General features: G+C 38.8%; 2 protein-coding genes across 2 annotated transcripts in view; one reads left to right on the top strand and one right to left on the bottom strand.

The window, feature by feature from the left end:
• Positions 1-19,345, bottom strand: part of ZDBF2 (zinc finger DBF-type containing 2) — a 27,956-nt gene extending 8,611 nt beyond the window's left edge. The window contains exons 1-5 of the mRNA XM_055344991.1: positions 19,207-19,345; positions 14,533-14,585; positions 13,460-13,537; positions 11,586-11,690; positions 4,820-4,947 (exon numbers count right to left, since the gene is read on the bottom strand). Of these exons, the coding sequence (XP_055200966.1) occupies positions 4,820-4,947; positions 11,586-11,645 (188 nt within the window). The 5' untranslated portion in view covers positions 11,646-11,690; positions 13,460-13,537; positions 14,533-14,585; positions 19,207-19,345. The remainder of the gene's footprint in view (positions 1-4,819; positions 4,948-11,585; positions 11,691-13,459; positions 13,538-14,532; positions 14,586-19,206) is intronic.
• Positions 19,290-20,145, top strand: LOC129522696 (proline-rich protein 2-like). The gene is made up of 2 exons (XM_055344990.1): positions 19,290-19,497; positions 19,613-20,145. Exons 1-2 carry the CDS (start codon positions 19,290-19,292, stop codon positions 20,143-20,145), a joined length of 741 nt encoding a protein of 246 aa, XP_055200965.1.

Below are 20,145 nucleotides of genomic sequence, written 5' to 3'. Positions count from 1 at the left end.
TCATCAGGGAAGTACAAATCAAAACTATAATGAGATAATCACCTCACACCTGTCAGAATGGCTAAAATCAGGTTGTGCCTAGGTGGCTCAGTCAGTAAAGCATCTGACTCTTGATTTCAGCTCAAGTCATGATCTCAGGGTCATGAGAGCAAGCCTTGCATCAGGCATGGAGCCTGCTTAATATTCTCTCCCTCTGCACCCTCCCCTCCAAAAAGAAAAAATTAAAAATGCCAAGAGGAGTCTAAGGAGACATGGCAACTTAATGGAACATGGTTATCTGAGATGGGATCTTGAAACAGAAAAGAACATTAGTTAAAACTAAGCTGAATTAACTACAGAACTTAATGTATTAATATTGGTTCATTAACAGTAACAAATGTGTCGTTCTAATGTAAGTGGTTTAATAATAGCCAAACTAGATAGGGAGGGTGTACAGGAACTCTCAGTACTATATTCTCAAGTTTTCTGTTGATATAAATCTGTCCTAAAATGTAGCCATTAAAATAAATAACTTTTAAAAAATAGTTTTAAAATAACTTTTAAAATAACTTTTGAAAAATTTTAAAAATATTATTATAAATTATTTATTATTATTTATTTTTATCTTTTAACACCTAAAAGATACTTTTATTAAATATTTTTCAATTTGAAAGATGCTTCAATCACCTAAGAGAAATGTATACTCATGGCAGCCACATACATGTGCCTTTTTTTAACATGTCACAAATACTGCTATTTCTTTCCCAAAAACACTTATCATAATTAACACTAAAAGAACATGTTTTGGTATTTGTAAAATTAAAAAGTTAACTTAGGTATCAGAATAGTATGATGAGGCAAAAATATTCCAGAATTTTTCATACTTCTGAATTGTAATTAATAAAAGTGCAGTACAATTACCACTTTACCCTAGTTTTTCAAACTCTAGAAGATCGTCTCCATTTGTGTGTCTTAAAGACTACTAAAACATTCTCAAAATAAAGTTAACCTTTGACATTTGACAAAGAAAAGGCAGGCAGAATCATAAAATCAAACAACTAGGCAAAATCCCCCAAAAGTTAGGAATCACCATCTAGATGCTTTGATTTGCATCTGTATGTGCATGTGGTTAAAAGTAACAACTAAATCACAATCTATATTTCACTCATTTTTAACTAATCATACAACAAAAACCCATCAAAAATCCAACCATTAAAGATTAAAAGCCCCTCTTTTATATAATTCCTGTGCTAATTTTTTAAATTTTTATAATCTATAAAATTTAAAAGCTACGTATCTATGAGATATGATCATAATGGAAACCTCACACTTTTAAATCTTCCACTAAAAGAAGAATTAGCACACACAAATTATAAATGAGCACTTAATACAGGAAGATAATAGAAAGATAACCAAATCCGCCCCCAGGAAATTAAGAAAAATCAATAAATAGAAAACAAAAATAAAGCAAGAGCTAATTTTCAAGAAGACCAAAATAACAGAAAAACCTACTATGTCTAGATAAGGGGGAAGAGAAGAAATTTTTTTTAAAGATTTTATTTATTTATTCGTGAGAAACACAGAGAGAGATGCAGAGACATAGGCAGAGGGAGAAGCAGGCTCCATACAGGGAGTCTGATGTGGGACTTGATCCCAGGATTCCAGAATCACACCCTGGGCTGAAGGAGGCGCTAAACCACTGAGCCACTCAGGGATCCCTGAGAAGAATTTTTTTTTTTTAATTTTTTTTTTTATTTATTTACGATAGTCACACAGAATGAGAGAGAGAGGCAGAGACATAGGCAGAGGGAGAAGCAGGCTCCATGCACAAGGAGCCTGACGTGGGATTCGATCCTGGGTCTCCAGGATCGCGCCCTGAGCCAAAGGCAGGCGCTAAACCACTGCGCCACCCAGGGATCCCAAGAATTTTTTTTTTTAAATAAACTGTATAATTTAGAACTTAGAAACAATGTGTTAGCATGGGATTAAAAAAAACTCAAAGAAAAAAAAACTCAAAAAAAAAAGAAAAAAAAGAAAAAAAAACTCAAAGTAAGAAAATGGAATTTAAAACCAGATATATGGATAGGAATATAGATACAGAAACACAAATACAGGAATTTAGTTCATGTTACAGGTGACATTTTTGTTTGTTTGTTTTTAAAGTAATCTCTGCGCCCAACATGGAGCTCAGACCCACAATCAGCAGATTGTGAGAGAGTTGCATGCTCTACCCACTAGAGCCAGCCAGGCACCCCTACAGGTGACATTTCGTATCAGTGGAGATAATTAATATACATTTATTTAAAAAAATAAGTTCTATCTCACACCACATATGGAAACAAATTCCAGGAAGATTAAAAATACTTAAAAGCAAAAATAAGGACATGAAGAAAAACACATGAAAGAAGCTATAAAGGAGAATTCCCCTTAGATCTAATTATGTCAGGATGTTTAATTTCTATATGGTAAAAAGACAATACACACAGATGAAAGACACATGACAGATTCTGGGAAAATGATTATATTTAAAATACAAAGGATGATTATTATCTATAAATATTGCATACAAATCCAAAATATACAAACAATTCAATAGAAAAACAGACAACATCTACAAACAATCCATAATGTAAGCATATGGCTAATAAACATATATAAAGAGATGCTCTACTTTACTCATCAGTAAATAAAAGCTAATGAAGCGATACACTTTTTTGACCTATTATGTTATGGGGGGATAAAAAGAAGTTGCTAACCCCAGTATTGGCAAGAGCAATAGAAAATGAGCACTCTCATAGATTATTGGTGTATATGTGTTATATAAATTGTATATAAATTGGCATAGCCTTCTAGGAAGTGGCTCAAGAATTCTGTATTTCCACACACAACTTGACCAACAAAGTAAGTAATAGTATAGGATTAAAACCCACAGAAGACATAGCCATGAGTTTATAATGATATAAACAGATACTTGAGTAGATGGGGGAACAAGAAAGCTCTTCTTTATGAAGGCTGATTAACCTACGGAATAACTGTTTCAGGGGAGAATCATCAATTTATTTTTAAAATAAGTGGGTGAAAATAAGATGAGAAACAGGGTATTTATTTACATAGTCTCCAAGTACTTCCCTCAAGTCTTATTAATTGTAATGGGGAAAAAAGGAACAAGACGGTAGAGAAGCCACCTTAATTAAGTGATTCAAGTTAACAACACTAGCCATGAGACATGGCAACATCATGAGTCTCTGTAATATGTTGAGAAGGGCACAGCATCAATTACAATTTATTCTTGTTCCAAATGCATAACCTAAGTTTAATCATGAGAAGAATGTCAAGCATATCCCAATTTAGGGACATCCTATAAAGTAACTGGCCAGCAGTGTCCAAGTCTTGAAAGCAAAGACTGAGGAACTGTTTATGATTAAGGGTGTCTGAAGAGACGGGACAACTAAATGTCAAGTGTGATCCTCCACTGAATCCTGGTTCTTAAAAAAGGACGTTTTTAAGACAACTGACAAAATCTGAAGAAGGTCTATACTTTAGTATGTCATCAATGTAATTTCATGGATTTAATCATTATACTGTCATTATTTGATTTCACATTTGAAGAAGTCAGGTGAAAGTTATACAAGAATTCCTCGGATCACTTTTGCAACATTTCTGTAAGCCTGAAATTATTCCAAAATGAAAGGTTAAAAAATTAAAAGTATTTTTTAAGGCCTAAAAACTTTAGCTCAGAAGTTCAAGTTCTAGGAATCTATACCACCAAAATAGTTGTATGTACAAATATGTCTGTTGAAGCATTGCTTACACAAGCTATAAACTGGAAATTTATACTGACCCCAAGATGGTCTATCTTTCCAGCAGCTAAGAAAGAACATTTATTTTTTTAATTTTTTCCCCATTTAAACTTTTCCCCATTTGCAAAATTCTGGGTTGTGACTTGCAAATCATTCAAGAAGTTTATCCTTTTTCTACTGCTGGTGCTTATCTCAACTAATTCTGCACAGATATGCTAATAACTCTATTTTACTTTTCCTTGTACAACTATAGCTGTAAACTTGCAACACTACTTAATTAATCCAACCTTCTACCAATGTTTTGAACACAGGACATTAACTCTTATATATTATCAAAAATATTTATTTTTATTAAAACAACCAAAAAACTGACACAAGAAAAAGCTATCAAGATACTGACAGATCATTAAAAAGCCAATTCTATTTGATATCTCTTCTATTCAGGTAGCAAATAGTTCAGTTAATATAGAATTGACTCAGTTTTTACTTAAACCACCCTTACTCTGCTACTGTCACCAACATATCTGTTCCTAATCATTCAAAAGCAATTTCTGCCCATACCTTTTGCCCCTGCTTAATCCTAGGACATACTTAATAGAACACCTTAATGATGTATAGTTATTGGCCTAAGGCTTTTATTTAGAAAAAAACATGGTGTAGTCCATTATCTTTTGTAGTGAAGTTTCTTATCTAAGCTAGAAAAAAGTTTTAAAATAATAGCAAAGAGAAGTTACTAGGTAAAATTTCACTTTATATTCCTTAATCAAAAGATTCACTTTAGGGGACTCCTCTGTGGCTCAGAGGTTGGGCATCGGCCTTCGGTTCAGGGCGTGATCCCCGTATCCGGGATCGAGTCCCACATCGGGCTCCTTGCAGAGGGCCTGCTTCTCCCTCTGCCTGTGTCTCTGCCTCTCTCTTTCTCTCTGTGTCTCTCATGAATAAATAATCTTTTTTATTATTAGAAGTACTAGAAAGTTCACACAAACATCTACTGTAACATGTAATAACTGTATTAATATAATTCTACCCAACTACTTTACCTGCTTTCTTGAGAATGATAGGGGTGGTGACGGAGTACATCCTGCAAGAAACGTTCCATCAAACTAGTGGTACCCATCCGTTGTCGATTCTGTGTGGTCAAGTATCTGTGCTGAGCACTGGACATATGCTATTAAAAGAAAAAATACTACATAGTTTTAAACAGGTAATACTCATTAGTAGTGAGAGTTTCACAAATGGATTCAGTTAGATACTCCTGATAGAAGTATAAATTGATAAACCCTTTCTATAAAGCAATTCTAAAATGTGTATCTAAAAACCACAGAAGTTATCTTTCCCTTCAATATAGTAATTACATTTCTCTAAATCTCTCCTGAGGAAATCATCTTAAATGTGGATGATTAATGGAAAAAAGATGTTTATCACAGCATAATAATAAAAAACTGGAAATCTCCAAGGTGTCTAATAGTAAAATGTATAATATGACCTAATAATACCACGCAGCTATCTACAATAATACAAAAAATTTTAAATAACATGGAGAAATGTTAGATATTAAGAGAAAAATGGCAGATGCAAAAATCACATGTATGCTTTTACCTGAAACTATGGTTTTAAAATGTACAGACCAATAAAATAAAATAAAATAAAATAAATAAAATAAAATAAATACACAGACGCGTCAGTGAAAGAAAATACACCAAAACCTTAAAAGCCATTTACATCTGTGAGGTATATTTATAGGTAATTTTCAACCTTTTCTTATGCATTCTTGTATTTGTACCAAGCAAATATTTTTAAAATAAAAATCTGTTAAAAGAGAGAAGAGGGTTGGATCACTGTATTTGTAAAAGCTGAAGACTAATTCACAAAAAAGTCCATCATTTTTCTTCACAGATTACAAATCCTTAAACAGAATATTGTAATAAGTACACAAATTTTTTGTTGTTGTTAATCCTCTCCACAGAAAGAGTCTGTGTTCACAAGTGTTATTCAGTGAACTATCAAGAGGGATGGGAAAGAAATCTCAAATCCACTGAGCACCTATAACATAACACAGTGCTACTCCGTTCACATAGTAATCTCATTGAATTTTCACTGAGTATGAATCCTGTCCCCATGTTGATATAAAGAAATTAAAGCACAGAGTCAGAGTAAACTGCCTCAAGCTGAGTATCTAGCCAGGATTTCCATCTGTGTCTAACTCTAAAGCTTCTCCTCTTTCCCTACATCATGTTACTGTTAATGCCGTATTTCCAACATGAGTTATTCACAACAATTTAATAACATGTTTTCATTTAACAATACCTGGGAAAAGCCATGTTTTAAACATCAGAGTGGAGATGCCAAAAGAACTTAAAACAGGTTGCTAGCTCCCGACCACTATTACAACTCCTGGAGTTGTCATAGTCTACTCTGAGGATGCCTTAGCCACAGTAACACTCTCAAGTATGACGGTCTCAGGACTTTCTGGCCTCCAAGCTCCCCACAGCCCAGTACCCTAGCCTGCTTTGTTCAGGAAGGGAACAAACTGACAAGGAAACAAATAAAGGTTCAGTTAAAATGCAACCTCATCCTCTGCCACAGTAAACATTTTAAAAAGGCAACATGAATGGAGAAGCTGCACTGACACAAACCCCAGAAAACACCACACTATTTATCCCAGAAGATGTCCGTTTTGTTCAACTTTCTGAATTGACATTTACGTAAGGAAAAGTGCACGAGTCATATGTATATAGCTCAATAAATTATCGTAAAATAAACACATCCATAACCGTCGATCTGTGAAAAACTAATTAAGCACCCAGAACCCCTCCAACGTCCCATACCAATCTAATATTCTTTCCCTCTTCCCCCAAATTATCTAAATTTTAACGATAGAGATTAGTTTGGAAAGTTTCTGAATTTTTAGAAGTACAGTCTTACAATGTCATACAATGTAGATACTCTTTTACATTCGTCTTCTTTCCCTCCACATTGGTAATACTCATCCTTATTACCTGCAGTCTGTTTTATTTTAATTTTTTAATTTCTGTAGAGCAATATATCATATTATTTATTCATTCCATTCTTGATGGACATACGTGTCTTTCACAGCTCATGGCTATGACAAATTATACTACAAAAAACTTATCTGTGACTTTTGGAACGTCCATGTGCACACATTTTTGTTGAGTGCATTACTAGGCGTGGAACTTCTGCGTCATAAGGTCTGCATACGCTCAGCTTTAGTACCCTCTGTTCACTAGTCTTCCGAAGTGGCCATACCAATTTGTACCCTCCCCAGCAATGCATCATAGTTTCCATTCCTCTCTCTCCTCATCAACACTTGCCATTGTCAGTCTCTTTAATTTTAGCGACTGAAGTGGGGGGTTAAGGTCATATCAGTGTTGCTTTAATTTGCAATTTTTGTGATAGCTTCATTTTTCTGGCCACCTGGCTATCTTCATTTACAGTGCGTCTGTTCACGTCTCTTCCTGTCTTTCAAGTGCATGTTCATTTTTATAATGAATTATAGTAATTATTTATTCTGGACATGAGCTCCTCGTTCAATTATGTGTGTTTCAAGTATCATCCTTTCTCTCTGTGGCTTACCTCTTCACTTTATTTTCCTTTGTGGGAGGGGGCATTCATAGTTTATTTGTGCCTACACACATATACAGAGTAAATCCACAGCTTTTCCACTTTCTTAATCACCTCCCATTTTCTTAACTTTACTGAAGTCCAACTTACCGATTTTTTTCTTTGTCGCCCTACCTCAAAATCATGAAAATTTTCTCCTATTTATTTCTAGAAGTTTTACTGTTTTACCTACAATATTTACATCTATCATCTACTTGGAATTGACCTTTGTATCCAGATTGATTTAGTGATAGAGATTCATTTCTTCTTTTCCATAGAGATAACCAATTGACCCAGTACCATTTAATGAATTAAGTCCTGTCCTCACTGTTCTGTAGCGCCACATTTGTCACAAATCAAATATCTATGTATCTGTTTCTGGAGTTTTTGGTTTATTTCCATGATCTTTCTAACTTTGCACCATTGTCTTAAAGATTGTAGTTTAGTAATAAATTTGGTATTTATTACTTCTGGTTTTGTTGTTCTTCTCCTTCAAGATTATCCCAGTTCAAAAAAACAAAACAAAAAAAAAGATTATCCCAGTTCTTCTTAGCCTTTTGCATGTACATACATATTTTCAGAATTGGCTTAATTTCCATTAAACACAATTTTTCCTGAATTTTGTTTGGAATTTCACTGAGTCAATATGTATGTTTGGGGAGAAATGACATTTGTAACATTGATTTTTTTTAATACATGAACACAGTATATCACACCAATTATTTAATATCTAAGTTTCTCTCGATATTTATACTTTCCTAAATAAAAACCTTATACATATTTTGTTAATTTATTCCTGAAGAGTTGATGTTCTTTGATTCTGTTGTATCTTTTTCTTTTTTTTTTTTTAACATTTTATTTATTTATGAGAAACACAGGGAGAGAGAGGCAGAGACACAGGCAGAGGGAGAAGCAGGCTCCATGCAGGGAGCCTGATGTGGGACTTGATCCCGGGGCCCCAGGATCACGCCCTGAGCTGAAGGCAAGCGCTAAGCCGCTGAGCCACCCAGGTATCCCTGTTGTATCTTTTTCATAAGAATACAATTTCTTTTTATGTTGGCCCAAGAAGCTCTTTAAACTCACTTATCAAAAAATTTAAAAAATAAAAAACCAAAAATAAACTCATTTATCAATTTTAATAGTTTGCCTAGGTATCTTGAGGATTTTCTATGTCCATAATCACACTGTGCACAAATAATAACAGTTTTGTTTCTTTTTATCTAATCTTAATTACATTTCAATTTCTTTCTCTTTCCTTATTTCCCTGGCTAGAACCTCCAATAAAATATTGAATATAGTTTTAACTCAAGCACCAAGTCTATTTTCACTTAATACATTACTGATATATCTAGATTTAATCTTTTTTTATTTTTAAATCTGTTTTTATTATTCTTGCCTAGCCGATGTCCCTATTTCTGTTCTTTTTTGCCTTCTTGTGGACTGCTTTTTCTTATTCCAAGTTTTCTCTTTCTGTTAATTTGGCAGTTAGTTATAGATTAGGCACTTTTTCTATTAGTGGTAACAGATTATAACAAGCAGACCTGACCTACCAAGATCTAAATTTACTTCTACTTTTACTCTCTTCTTGAGCAAGGATTGAACTTGGTTTACTTTCTTTCCAGTTTCTATGACATTGTTGTTAACCTCATGAGATACTGCTCATTTAGATCACCTAGTACCTTTCCACTGATCTTCATGCATTCCTGTCTCTGAGATTCCAACAGGAATCATTTTCCTTCTATCTGAAGAATTCTTTGTAGGATTTCCTTCAGTAAGAGTCTGCTGTTGACAAATTCTCTTAATTTTTGTTTTCAGAAAATATTTCTATTTCTTTTTTTTCAAGGACATATTTATTAAGCATAGAATTCTAAGCTGGCAGTTATAGTCTATCTTTTGGTTTCCATTTTTTCTGTTGAATATTCAGCTAGATCTGGGCCCTGTATTTCTCCAAATACAAAGTTCTCCAAAGTCATGAAATTTTTCCTTTTATTAATTTATTTATTTAAGCCTTTATACTTAGCACAAATTACTTTGACTGTCCTAAACAGTCTTTTTTAATATCTATTAAATGCATGAGTATCCGAACGTCTAAAAATTTTTTGAACCTTAAGCAAAAAGCTAAGACTGCTTACTGAATAGAACTTATAAAGATTTAATATGTTTTATTAATATCAAAAATTCAACAAATAATCTTCCAGTCAAGTGATGATATAATTTATCAATCATGACAGAAACACTAAAGAGAGCTCTGAGATTTATTATCTGCTGCCTCATGTATTTAAACAGCATTAGAAAAAAATTTTTTTTTTGTAAAAAGACACAATTGTGGAAATCACCATAGTAAAAATTTTTCCTTAGTATGAATTTAAATGACTGTTGACAAAACAGATGCTACTAAACAGCTGAATTTTTATGTATTACTGATCTTAGATAGCACTTAGAATTAAACAGTTTAGCACTAGCAGGACCAGAGCTTCATTATATTATTACTTCACCTATGACACAATCCCTCAGCTTAGACCCTGAAGTAAACCCTGAGACTCTTCCAAGTTAAGACTCCCACTCAGAAGACTACTGCTACTATTACCATGAATATTTATTTCAAAATGTCCTCATACAATGCTTTACAAACTCTTCCCACACAAAGAAAAGAAAGGAACACTACTCAATTCATTCTATGAAGCCCCAATACCAAAACCAAAGACATCACAATAAAAGAGAGCTACAAACAATATCCCTTATGAATATAGATGTAAAAACCCTCAACAAAATACTGGCGAACCAAATCCAGTAACATACAGAAGGATTAAACACCATGACCAAGTGGGATTTAGCCCAGGGATACCAAATTGGTTTAAGAGCTAAAACTCAAATCAATATAATTGCTACAGACTGAGCTGTGCACCGCCCCCCCCCATTCATATGTTGACATTCTAACTCCCAATGCGACTGTATTTAGAGACAGGGTTTTTAGAAGGTAATTAAAATCACAACGTATAAAAAAATTGACTGAAAATTAACCAAAGACCTAAATGTAAGAACAAAAACTATAAAAATCTTCCAGGAAATTATGAGGCATAACTCTGCAGGACCTTGGATTAGGCAATCTTTTGTGACACCAAAAACATAAGCAACTATTGGCGGGGGGTGGGGGGGAAGCTACATTTAACTACAGCAAAACTAAAATGTTCGTGTGTGAAAACATGAACTTCAAAGTCCTTCCCTTATTCTATAATGTCTTATAGAATCTAATCGTCTGAATTCTTCACCTCTCACCTAACACCTATGCTCCACCTTACCAGCACTGCAGCCACACTGGTTCTTGGCTTTCGATTAGCATGCTAACCAGCCCTCTGCCTTGGGGTCTCTGTCTTGGCTCTCCCTTCCCTCTACCTAGAAATTCTTCCCCCAGATATAAGCAAGTTCATATCCCCATGCTTCCTTCAAATCTCAACTCAAATGTCACTTCCTTAACCTCACTCAGCCACCCTATCTAAAACTGCACTCTCTTCTCTATTTGCCTCATAACATTTATCACAATCCGACATATTCTGGGGCACCTGGGTGGCTCAGGGTTGAGCATCTGCCTTTGGTTCAGGGTGTGATCCTGGGGTCCTGGGATCGAGTCCTACATTGGGCTCCCCATGGGGAGCCTGCTTTTCCCTCTGCCTATGTCTCTGCCTCTTTCTCTGTGTCTCTCATGAATAAAAAAACAAAATCTTGGGGATCCCTGGGTGGCGCAGCGGTTTGGCGCCTGCCTTTGGCCCAGGGCGCGATCCTGGAGACCCGGGATCGAATCCCACGTCGGGCTCCTGGTGCATGGAGCCTGCTTCTCCCTCTGCCTGTGTCTCTGCCTCTCTCTCTCTGTGTGTGACTATCATAAATAAATAAAAATTTTAAAAAATTTAAAAAAAAACAAAAATTTTTTTAAAAAAAAGCAATCTGACACATTCTGTACGAAATATGTACTATTTTCCGTCTTACCACAGTACAAAGAAAGCTTCATGAAGGAAAGAGACCTGGATTTGTTGATAGTCATAACCTGAGGAGCTTAAACAGTATCTACCAACTAGAAGACTCACAACATGATCTGTTCAATGGGCGAATAAATGAATATAATAAGATAGAAGAGAAAGTCAGGACTAGGTCTCCTGAGGTATAAGCACATTTACAGGACCCTCTCACCTGTTCCAGGTTATTGTAGCGCACACAGCAATAGCTGCAGTATCCTTGTCTGCTCTGCATGTTGAATAATTGAAGTCAAGCGGCTACTGTCCTGGAATACTCAAACTGAAAAAAAGAAAATGGCAAAAACAATAATTCCTTACTACCATGAGGAAAATAGCTTTGATAATATCAGAGAACAGAAATTCATTCTTGAGTCCGACCCACTCTGATTTCTAATAATTATGAAATTAGATAAGGCTGCCATGAGCTACCGAATTGATCGGTGACCCCGGAATACTTAGGAGAGTTGTGCATCTTTTTTTTTTTAAGATTTTAGGGATGCCTACCCAGGCCTAAAACCAGATGCTCTGGTTGTTTGAGCATCTGCCTTTGGCTCAGATCATGATCCTGGAATCCTGAGATCCAGCCCCAGCCCTGCACCAGGCTTCCTGCTCCATGGGGAGCCTACTTCTCCTTCTTCCCCCCTGCTCTTGTTCTAACCTGCTATCTCTCTCTCTCTCCTATAAATAAATAAAATATTTAAAAGAAAAAATATTTTGGGAAGCTGGGGTGGCTCAGTGGTTTAGCACTGCCTTTAGCCTGGGGCGTGATCCTGGAGACCAGGATTGAGTCCCACATTGGGCTCCCTGCATGGAGTCTGCTTCTCCCTCTGCCTGTGTCTCTGCCTCTCTCTCTCTCTCTGTCTCTCATGAATCTAAAAAAAGATTTTATTTATTTGAGAGAGAGCGAGCACAAGCAGGGGGAGCTGCAGAGAGAGGGAGAAGTACACTCCCCACTGAGCAGGGAGCCCAATGTGGGGCTCGATCCTAGGGATCATGACCTGAACCACCCACGTGCCCCAAGAGAGCTGTGCATCTTCTACATGAACAGTCTGTTGTCAATATTGGGAGCCTGGACCAAATTTTTTATCAATTTTCTGATAACTTGTGAGATTTATTAGGAACTGGTTCAGTATTCAATTTGTAAAGACAAATCCTACCTCTAAGTTGTTATTATAGTATATTTACTATTTGCAAATGAGGCTCATTAATTTTTCCCATTATGTTCCTACACAAAATCCCACATCATGTGAACTCTCAGTGTTACACCTAATGTCTAATTCTGTCACAAGAATAAAAATACCACGTGTTTTCTGCTTAAGCCACAAAGGGGCAGGTTTTTTTTTTAAGGGGTAGGTTTTTTTTTTTTTTAAGGGGTAGGTTTTTAAATAAATTCTCCAACAGAGTCTGAAAATCAAAATAACAATTAATTTGTGACTGAAACACAAGACACTTCTCTTCTGACAACCACATAGATCAAACTACATATGAGGAGATTTTTTCCAAATGGTGAAATGAGATTTCTCACAAAGAAAAAGGTTTCCGAATTTCTACCCCCTTAAAACTATAATCCTTCAACATTACATATTGCAGTGGTTCACAAGCAAGGCTTAATATCAAAATCATCCCCCCAAATTCTGATTTAGTAGGACTGAGACAGAGCCTAGAATTTAGAATTTTTTTTAATTCCCCAAGTAATTCTGATACATAGCCAATTCATTCACTGACACAAAGCATTTACAATTAATTATTATCTTAAATAATAAATTAACACAATTTCAGGTTTCTTGGCTGTGTTTTGTTAAATTGAAAACTGAATTTTAAATAATAATTTCATCAAGTGTTAATTCTAATTATTTTAAACATTCTTGTCTATTGGAGAATACATAACAGAATAATCCTATAAAGTGTTGAGTATTTCTGATAAGGTGATCCTCCAACACAGAAAGGCTACTCATTAATATCAACCTTTAAAAATGAAATCACAGCCTTGAAGTCAATGAAAACAGAAGAGCTCTATTAAATCAAAATGCTATCATAACATTCACTTACCTGTTACTTCCTATTATGAGAAACTTTGACTTTCTGACTTCCACACTTACAGGGAAAATAAATCAATTAAACCAGCCTCTAAAATAGAAAATATATAATAAATGACTTACTTAAAATACGGTGTTTTCCCCATTATTTACTTCATTTATTAGCCTGAAGCAACAAAATGAAGCAAGCTTTAAGTTGTATTTATAGATACGGCAATTTTCGGGCTGAGAGAACCCTAATACAGCAATTTTCGGGCTGAGAGAACCCTAGCACTTAAACCTGCACTTTGTAAATTGTAAAGTGACAAGCTTTTTAGTGCTTTATTCAAAATATATTTAAAACAATCACTAAGGGGCGCCTAGATGGCTCTGTCACTTAAGCATCTGCCTTCAGCTCGGGTCATGATCCCAGGTTGCTGGGATTGAGCCCCACACTGAGCTCCCTGCTCAGCCAGGAGCCTGCTTCTCCTGTTCCCCCCCCCCCTGCCTGTGCTTTCTCTGTCAATTGAATACATTTTTTAAAAAAACAAAAAAAAAAACGAAAGAAAGAAAGAAAGTCTCCCTTCTGTAAACAAACAAAACCATCATTAAATGAAAGGCAAAATTGAAGTATGAGTCTACTATCATACATACACAAAATTAAACTCCTTTAAATTATTTTCTTGATCTTCAGTACTTACAGCCTTCAATTCCCATGGTATTATTATCTGACAGTTCTACGACATTTCTATCATCTTGTGTCACATACATGCCACTATGACAATGAGCTACAATGACTCAGAAGCACCTGATGGGCATTCTTAAAACTTTGCATGCTAGGAACCCCACCTGAAAAACCTACGGAATCAAAATCGCCTGGCAGGGAGCCAGGAACATGCACATTACGCGTATTTAAAATGCTCTAAGGTGATTCTGAGACAGGCTGAAGCAATTACATAAGTCGTCATTTTTTACGTACTAATAAAATTCTCACTTATTAAAGGGATCATTTCTTTGGGGTCTGGGGTTATATTATCTTTCATGACCGAATACCAATTCTGAATTCTACTGGTACCTGGTATCTTGATAAAGTAACAAATCACCTACCTTGAGCAGGAAAGGACAGGTATTACATCAGCCGTATTAGTCCTGGCAAACATCTGTAAATTAAAGCAATTAAAAAAAAAAAAGATAAGCCCCTAAGTATCTACCATTGGTCAAGTAAATACCCCCAGTCATAGATAAATTTGAAAAATAATACAATTTTGTTTCAATGAGAGGAAAAGAAAGATTAACTCTTGAACACAAAGCACTTTACGTACTATGACTCACTGAATCCCACATGCACTCCTAAAATGCTCTGGAGCAGAGTAATTGTAACGGCCCACCCATATAACCCACCAACAAATATTTCACATCTCTGGGTTCCAGGAACAAGCAGCTGCAAAAGAATAAACTGGGTCTCTGGTAAGGTTAAGAACAAAGATGCTTAACCCCATAGAAGAAATGTTCATGGAAATGTTTGAAAGAAATATTTACATGAAATTAACTTTAGGTCCTGGATTAACCAGACAACTCAGCTCTTATGTTAATTTCAGTGAAAGACACTGTCAATGCTTTATCATTTCCATCAATTGACAATTAACCCAAATTATGCATTTTTTAATTTTTCCACATTGTTGTTGGCAGTGTGTTGACCCCTCACCCAGAATAATTGGTTAACAAAAAATTCCAACACTTGGATTTAAAAGAGCCAGTGACAGCCTTGTATTATCAAAGAAATACTTAGCGCCTACCCTGTGCAGAGTTCCATGTTAGAAGCGTTAAAGGATAGAAATAGACAGGCTTTCTTGCTCTCAAGAAGTTTAAAATGGCATTAGGAAATGAATGCGAAAATACCAGGTGGTATCTGAGAAATGCACAAATAATAAGTGCCAAAATGTCACAGTGGCTATGGTTTTCTAACCGTACATTGGAAAATGCACATTGGAAAATGCGTAGGATTTACTTAAAGATTAGGAAAAGATATTCCAAGCAACAAAGAAGCAAAAGCACAAAAGCAAGAAAGAGAAGGCACATTTAGAGATAGTAAATTGACAAGTTCAGCTGGAGCTAAGATTTTATTTAAAAATTTAAAGGGCAATAAAGCAAGAAAGTCGATTCAGTTTCAACATGATTCTATTTAAAAGAAAACTTAAGAATTTAGACTACCTATTTAGGCAGTGTGGATATATTTTGGGAAAGCAGTAAATGCAGAGAGCTTTAAGAAAATTCTAGAACAGAATTTAAGAAAATTCTGGGACAATGGTTCTTCCCTATTCAAAGGAGCTTTTCACAGGGTAAGTTCAAATATTCAGCACCGTTTTCTAGAATATTGGAGAATTAGTTAATATCAAAACATCCAAATTCAAAGGATCAGTATCCCTCAGAGCAAAGACTTAGTCTCATTTATGCTTGCAAATTAGGAAAACACACATTAATTTTTTTTCTTTAAAAAATTACTTTTATTTTCATTATGAAAATTTTTATTATGGTACAATTATAAAAACAAAGAGCATAAAATCAGTCATAATCCTACCACCCACCATTAATATTTATCATATATTCTTTGTTCTAAACATGTTTTTACAAAAATGCAATGGTACTATACAGTCTATTCTATAGCCTCCTCTTTCACTTAACCATATACAATGAGCACCTCTATATGATATTATATATAATTCTAAAACAAAATCTTTAATGATTGCATAGTATTTTACCTGTGTAAAACAAAAGCCCTCTTATATGACAAGATAAGACCCAGTAGTCGGTGAGTTAACTATTTAAAAATTCGTCACTAAGAGGATTTTAAAAATACATACACACATAATCAATATTTTGTCTAACCTAAGATATACAAACGTATATATGTTTGATTTCAGGTCAAGTTTAAGGTTTTTTGTTGTTGTTTCACTGAGGTTTTTTTGTGGATAGGACAGAGTTTGAAGTCATATTTTTTCATATTTTCATAAACCACATCATAATTTACCATCGAGCTTTCACTTCGGTTCCTCTAAAACGGAACAAGAACTTAAAGATATTTCTAAAACCAGCATTAGGGCTAACATTTAAGATTTCCCCCAACCTTTTACAGCTGTCACACGCAATTAAATACCCTTGCGATGGTGTGGGGGTTTTTTGAGTGCAAAGTATTCGATTTATTTTTCATAAAAATAATCATGCTATCCTAAAAAGACAATGCTCACATTCTATTTCATTGGTTTATGAAACACTTGAAACTGCATAAAGTGATCTGGGGCCGTGAACAAAGACCTCTGAACTGCCTGAGGGGACTTCAACACAAATGTCTCAAAATTGCATTTATTTTTTTCTTTGGACTATTTCTTGCACACCTGAAATCTGCACCCACTGCAGAGATAAACACACTAACTGAAATGAGTTCAGAGTTGTAGTGTGTGTCTCCCACGCTGACTGCAGTATTTTAAAATAAGAGCTAACAAAATCCAGAATCCCTATGGGAAATATTTTTCAACCGCCTGACAAGAGAGACAGCAACTTAATATTAAATTTAAAAACACAATAGAAAGGCCTTTGGTTTACTGAATAAGATCATCTAAATTACCTGTCTAGAAATAGGAAAACAATTGGGGAGGGAGCACAAAACAATAGCCAAATGAAATAAAAAGACCATTCATTTTAATTCACTGTCCCTCTCCTTACAACATTAACTCATATTCAACCTCCAACTTGTTTGGATTATCCATCTTATGCACCTGGTGACACGCATTATCCTGGACACCTCCATTCAGTCTTAATAAAATAATAATGGCTAACTTTCAGTGAATACTTAATCTGGGCTAGGCACCATGTCAACAGTTTCATATATGCATTATCCCATCTGAACAGCAAACAGCCTTATGAAATTGGTGTCCCAGTAACTCCCACTCTACAAATCAGGAAACTGAGGTTTAGAGACAAGCAGTCTCCTGTTGCAGGTCACACACCAATAACCAGTGTAGCTGGGATTTGACCCTAGGTCAATCTGAGCAGTTTAGGCTCTTAACCTCTTAACTTCCATAAAACGCTTCCTCTCTGTATTTTCAAGAATGCTAATTGATTGTTTTAATATTACGTGAAAACAAATAATTAGGAATCTAATTTGCTGCAATAAACACTGTCACATATTCCAAAGAAAAGAGTAAAGCTAACGTTTAGCTTAATTACATCATTGCTCCCATTCCGAGATGAGTGCTGACAGTACCTTGGATTAGTGACTTTCAAACTTAATTAGCATGGCACAGAGGAAGCAATACATTTTATATCACAACCCAGCACACACACACACACACACACACACACACGCGCGCGCGCGCGCAGTGACACAGGCCCACACCCTCACATGCATGCACCCCATACACACACCAGCCCACACACACGCAGTTAAAACAAAGCTTACAAGATACCCTCCTTACATGTAATGCATTCTGGTATTTTCTATGCTATCTTACTTCGTTAATTTCAAGGGCTAATTACGACCCACAAGATTAATTTCACAATTCACCGATGGGTGAAAACTGCAATCTGAAAAAGCACTGCCTCACATTATTAAGCAGTACAGACAGTATTTTATAAAAGATGGCTGTTACCCTGAATTCAGCTTTTTTCTATTCAGTATCTTGACCATTGCGGTGATACTTTATCAAATCTCTAACGAGTTCTACTAAGGTTGGCCACTGGCCAAGGCGCAGGGAGAAGAAGAAAATTCCTGTCTTCCAGCTTTGGGTCCAAATCAGTGCAAGTTAACAAGGCAGTGGAAGGACGCTGATGCACCGCTACAGAAAAAAAAGCCACAACGCATTCAGCAAAAAAAAAAAGGCAGATTACAGTAGGAGCCCCTTTATGTAACACGAATATGCGTTTACGTACCCCAAACTGTTCTACCGACTCCCTTGAGGATGGAATCGCTACGGGCTTTTTCAGAGGGCTTATTCTTTGCCCCACCCCCACCCCCACCCCCCGAGAGTGTATAATTGCTGTAAAACAGATTGAACGCAATTCCATTCTGGGGGTAAAAAAAACAAACAAAAAGAAGCAAAACCGTTTTAGTTCCTTGAGAGCCAGCATCTCCCCTCGTTATGCATTTCTTCCCCGCGCTGCCCAAAACCATCGCGACGGATAACGTTAGACGCTGCAGAGGGCCTTCTCCGGAGCACGCAGTGACGACGGCGTAATCTGCCCAGATTCACACAACTGTTGCACGGCGATAGTAGAACGATCGCTCACACTCACACACACACACACACAGACACAGAAATCGAACGCTTCCCCCAGGATATTCCGATCGCCAGGGACCGATGAAGGAAGGCCCAGGTCTGGGGACCGCTGGACCCAGCGCCGGGCACCGGGGGGAGGGGATCCGGGGGTAGGTGGCTGCGGGTCTCGGCCCCACAGGTGCCCCTGCAACCTCCGACCTCGGCCGGCAGCCCCCGCGCCCCGCCCGGCCCCGCGCCCCCCGCCCCCGCGCGCCCCAGCCACCTCGATCCCGGCCGGTGCAGCCGGGGGCGCGCAGCCGAGGAGCCGCCGGGGACCTGCGAGGCGGCGGCGGGCGCGGGGCGAGCTGTCCGGCCGGCCGGGCCGCGGGAGCCGAGGACGGCGGCGCCCGGGGCGCGGGGCGAGCAGGCCCCACCCCCGGCCGCGCGCCCCGAGCCCGCGGGCGCCGCCCCGGCCGCGCCCCCCCCCCGCCCCCCGCCCGCCCCCCGGGGCCCTGCGGCGCGGGCTCACCTCCGCGGAGGCCGCCCGGATTCCTTCCGGGCCCGGGCGCCGGCCGAGCACCGCTGGGCGCGCTCCCTTCCTATTCCGGCTCCATGGCGGGGCCCGGACCCCCCCCCCGTCCCCCCGGGGGCCGCCCGCGGAGCCCGACGGTGGAGCCCCCGCCTCTCCCGCCGGCGCCAGAGGGGAAGCGCAGCGCGAGCGCCAGCCGCCAGCCGCGGGCCCCGAGTCACGACTCAGCCCACGTAGACATCCACCGGGAACGTAGCGCTGCAGCCCCGCTCGGCTCTGACGTCAGCGAAGGTGCGAACCGGGCCCCGGTGACGCAGAGCCGCGCCCCGCCCCCGCCCCGCCCCCGCCTCCCGCCTCCCGCCCCCCGCGAGGTCCCGGCGCGCGCCTCCTCGGGGTCGCGGCCCAGCTCGGGAGCGGGTCGGATCCAACCTGCGCGGGCGCAGGAGGACGGGGCTCCGGCGGACCCGGGACGCGGGGCCACCCCAGCGCCAGCGTCCGAGGCCCCGAGGCCCCGAGGCCCGAGGCCCGCCCCCCGCCCGCCGCGGCACCGGGCCGGGGAGAGCCGGCGGCGGCGAACAAAAGCTGCGGTTTAGTGAGCGCCTACTTCGCGCGGCGCCGCGGCCGGCGGGGGGCGTCCGTGCAAGGCGTGCGCGGGGCGGCCCGTGGGACCACCCCCCCGGGAGGCCCGTCGTGCCCTTTGCACAAAGGAGGCAGCGGGGGTTCGGCGAGGCTCGGCCTGCAGGCAGCTCCCCCGCACCCGAAAGGGTCACGAACGTGAACCCCGGCCCCGACTCGGTCAGCGCAGGGTCCCCGGTACCGCCGGCTGCGAGCACGGCGCCGTGCAGAACCAGCTCACCGTCGCGGGGGACCCAGGCCCGCATCGCCCACCGTGCCGAATGGGTCCCGAGAGTCTGCGATAAGGAGAACAATCACCCCTAA

The sequence above is a fragment of the Nyctereutes procyonoides genome, unplaced genomic scaffold (genome assembly GCF_905146905.1).
Source record: "Nyctereutes procyonoides isolate TBG_1078 unplaced genomic scaffold, NYPRO_anot_genome, whole genome shotgun sequence".
NCBI classification, from domain to species: Eukaryota; Metazoa; Chordata; class Mammalia; order Carnivora; family Canidae; genus Nyctereutes; species Nyctereutes procyonoides.
This window is presented reverse-complemented; position numbering and strand designations above follow the sequence as displayed.

Bases quoted from the DNA above. Each gene is read 5' to 3' on its own strand.
- LOC129522696 (XM_055344990.1), top strand. From the start codon at position 19,290: ATGGCGGGGCCCGGACCCCCCCCCCGTCCCCCCGGGGGCCGCCCGCGG. The intron at 19,498-19,612 runs GTGCGAACCGGG...GTCGCGGCCCAG, and splicing joins CGGCTCTGACGTCAGCGAAG to CTCGGGAGCGGGTCGGATCC.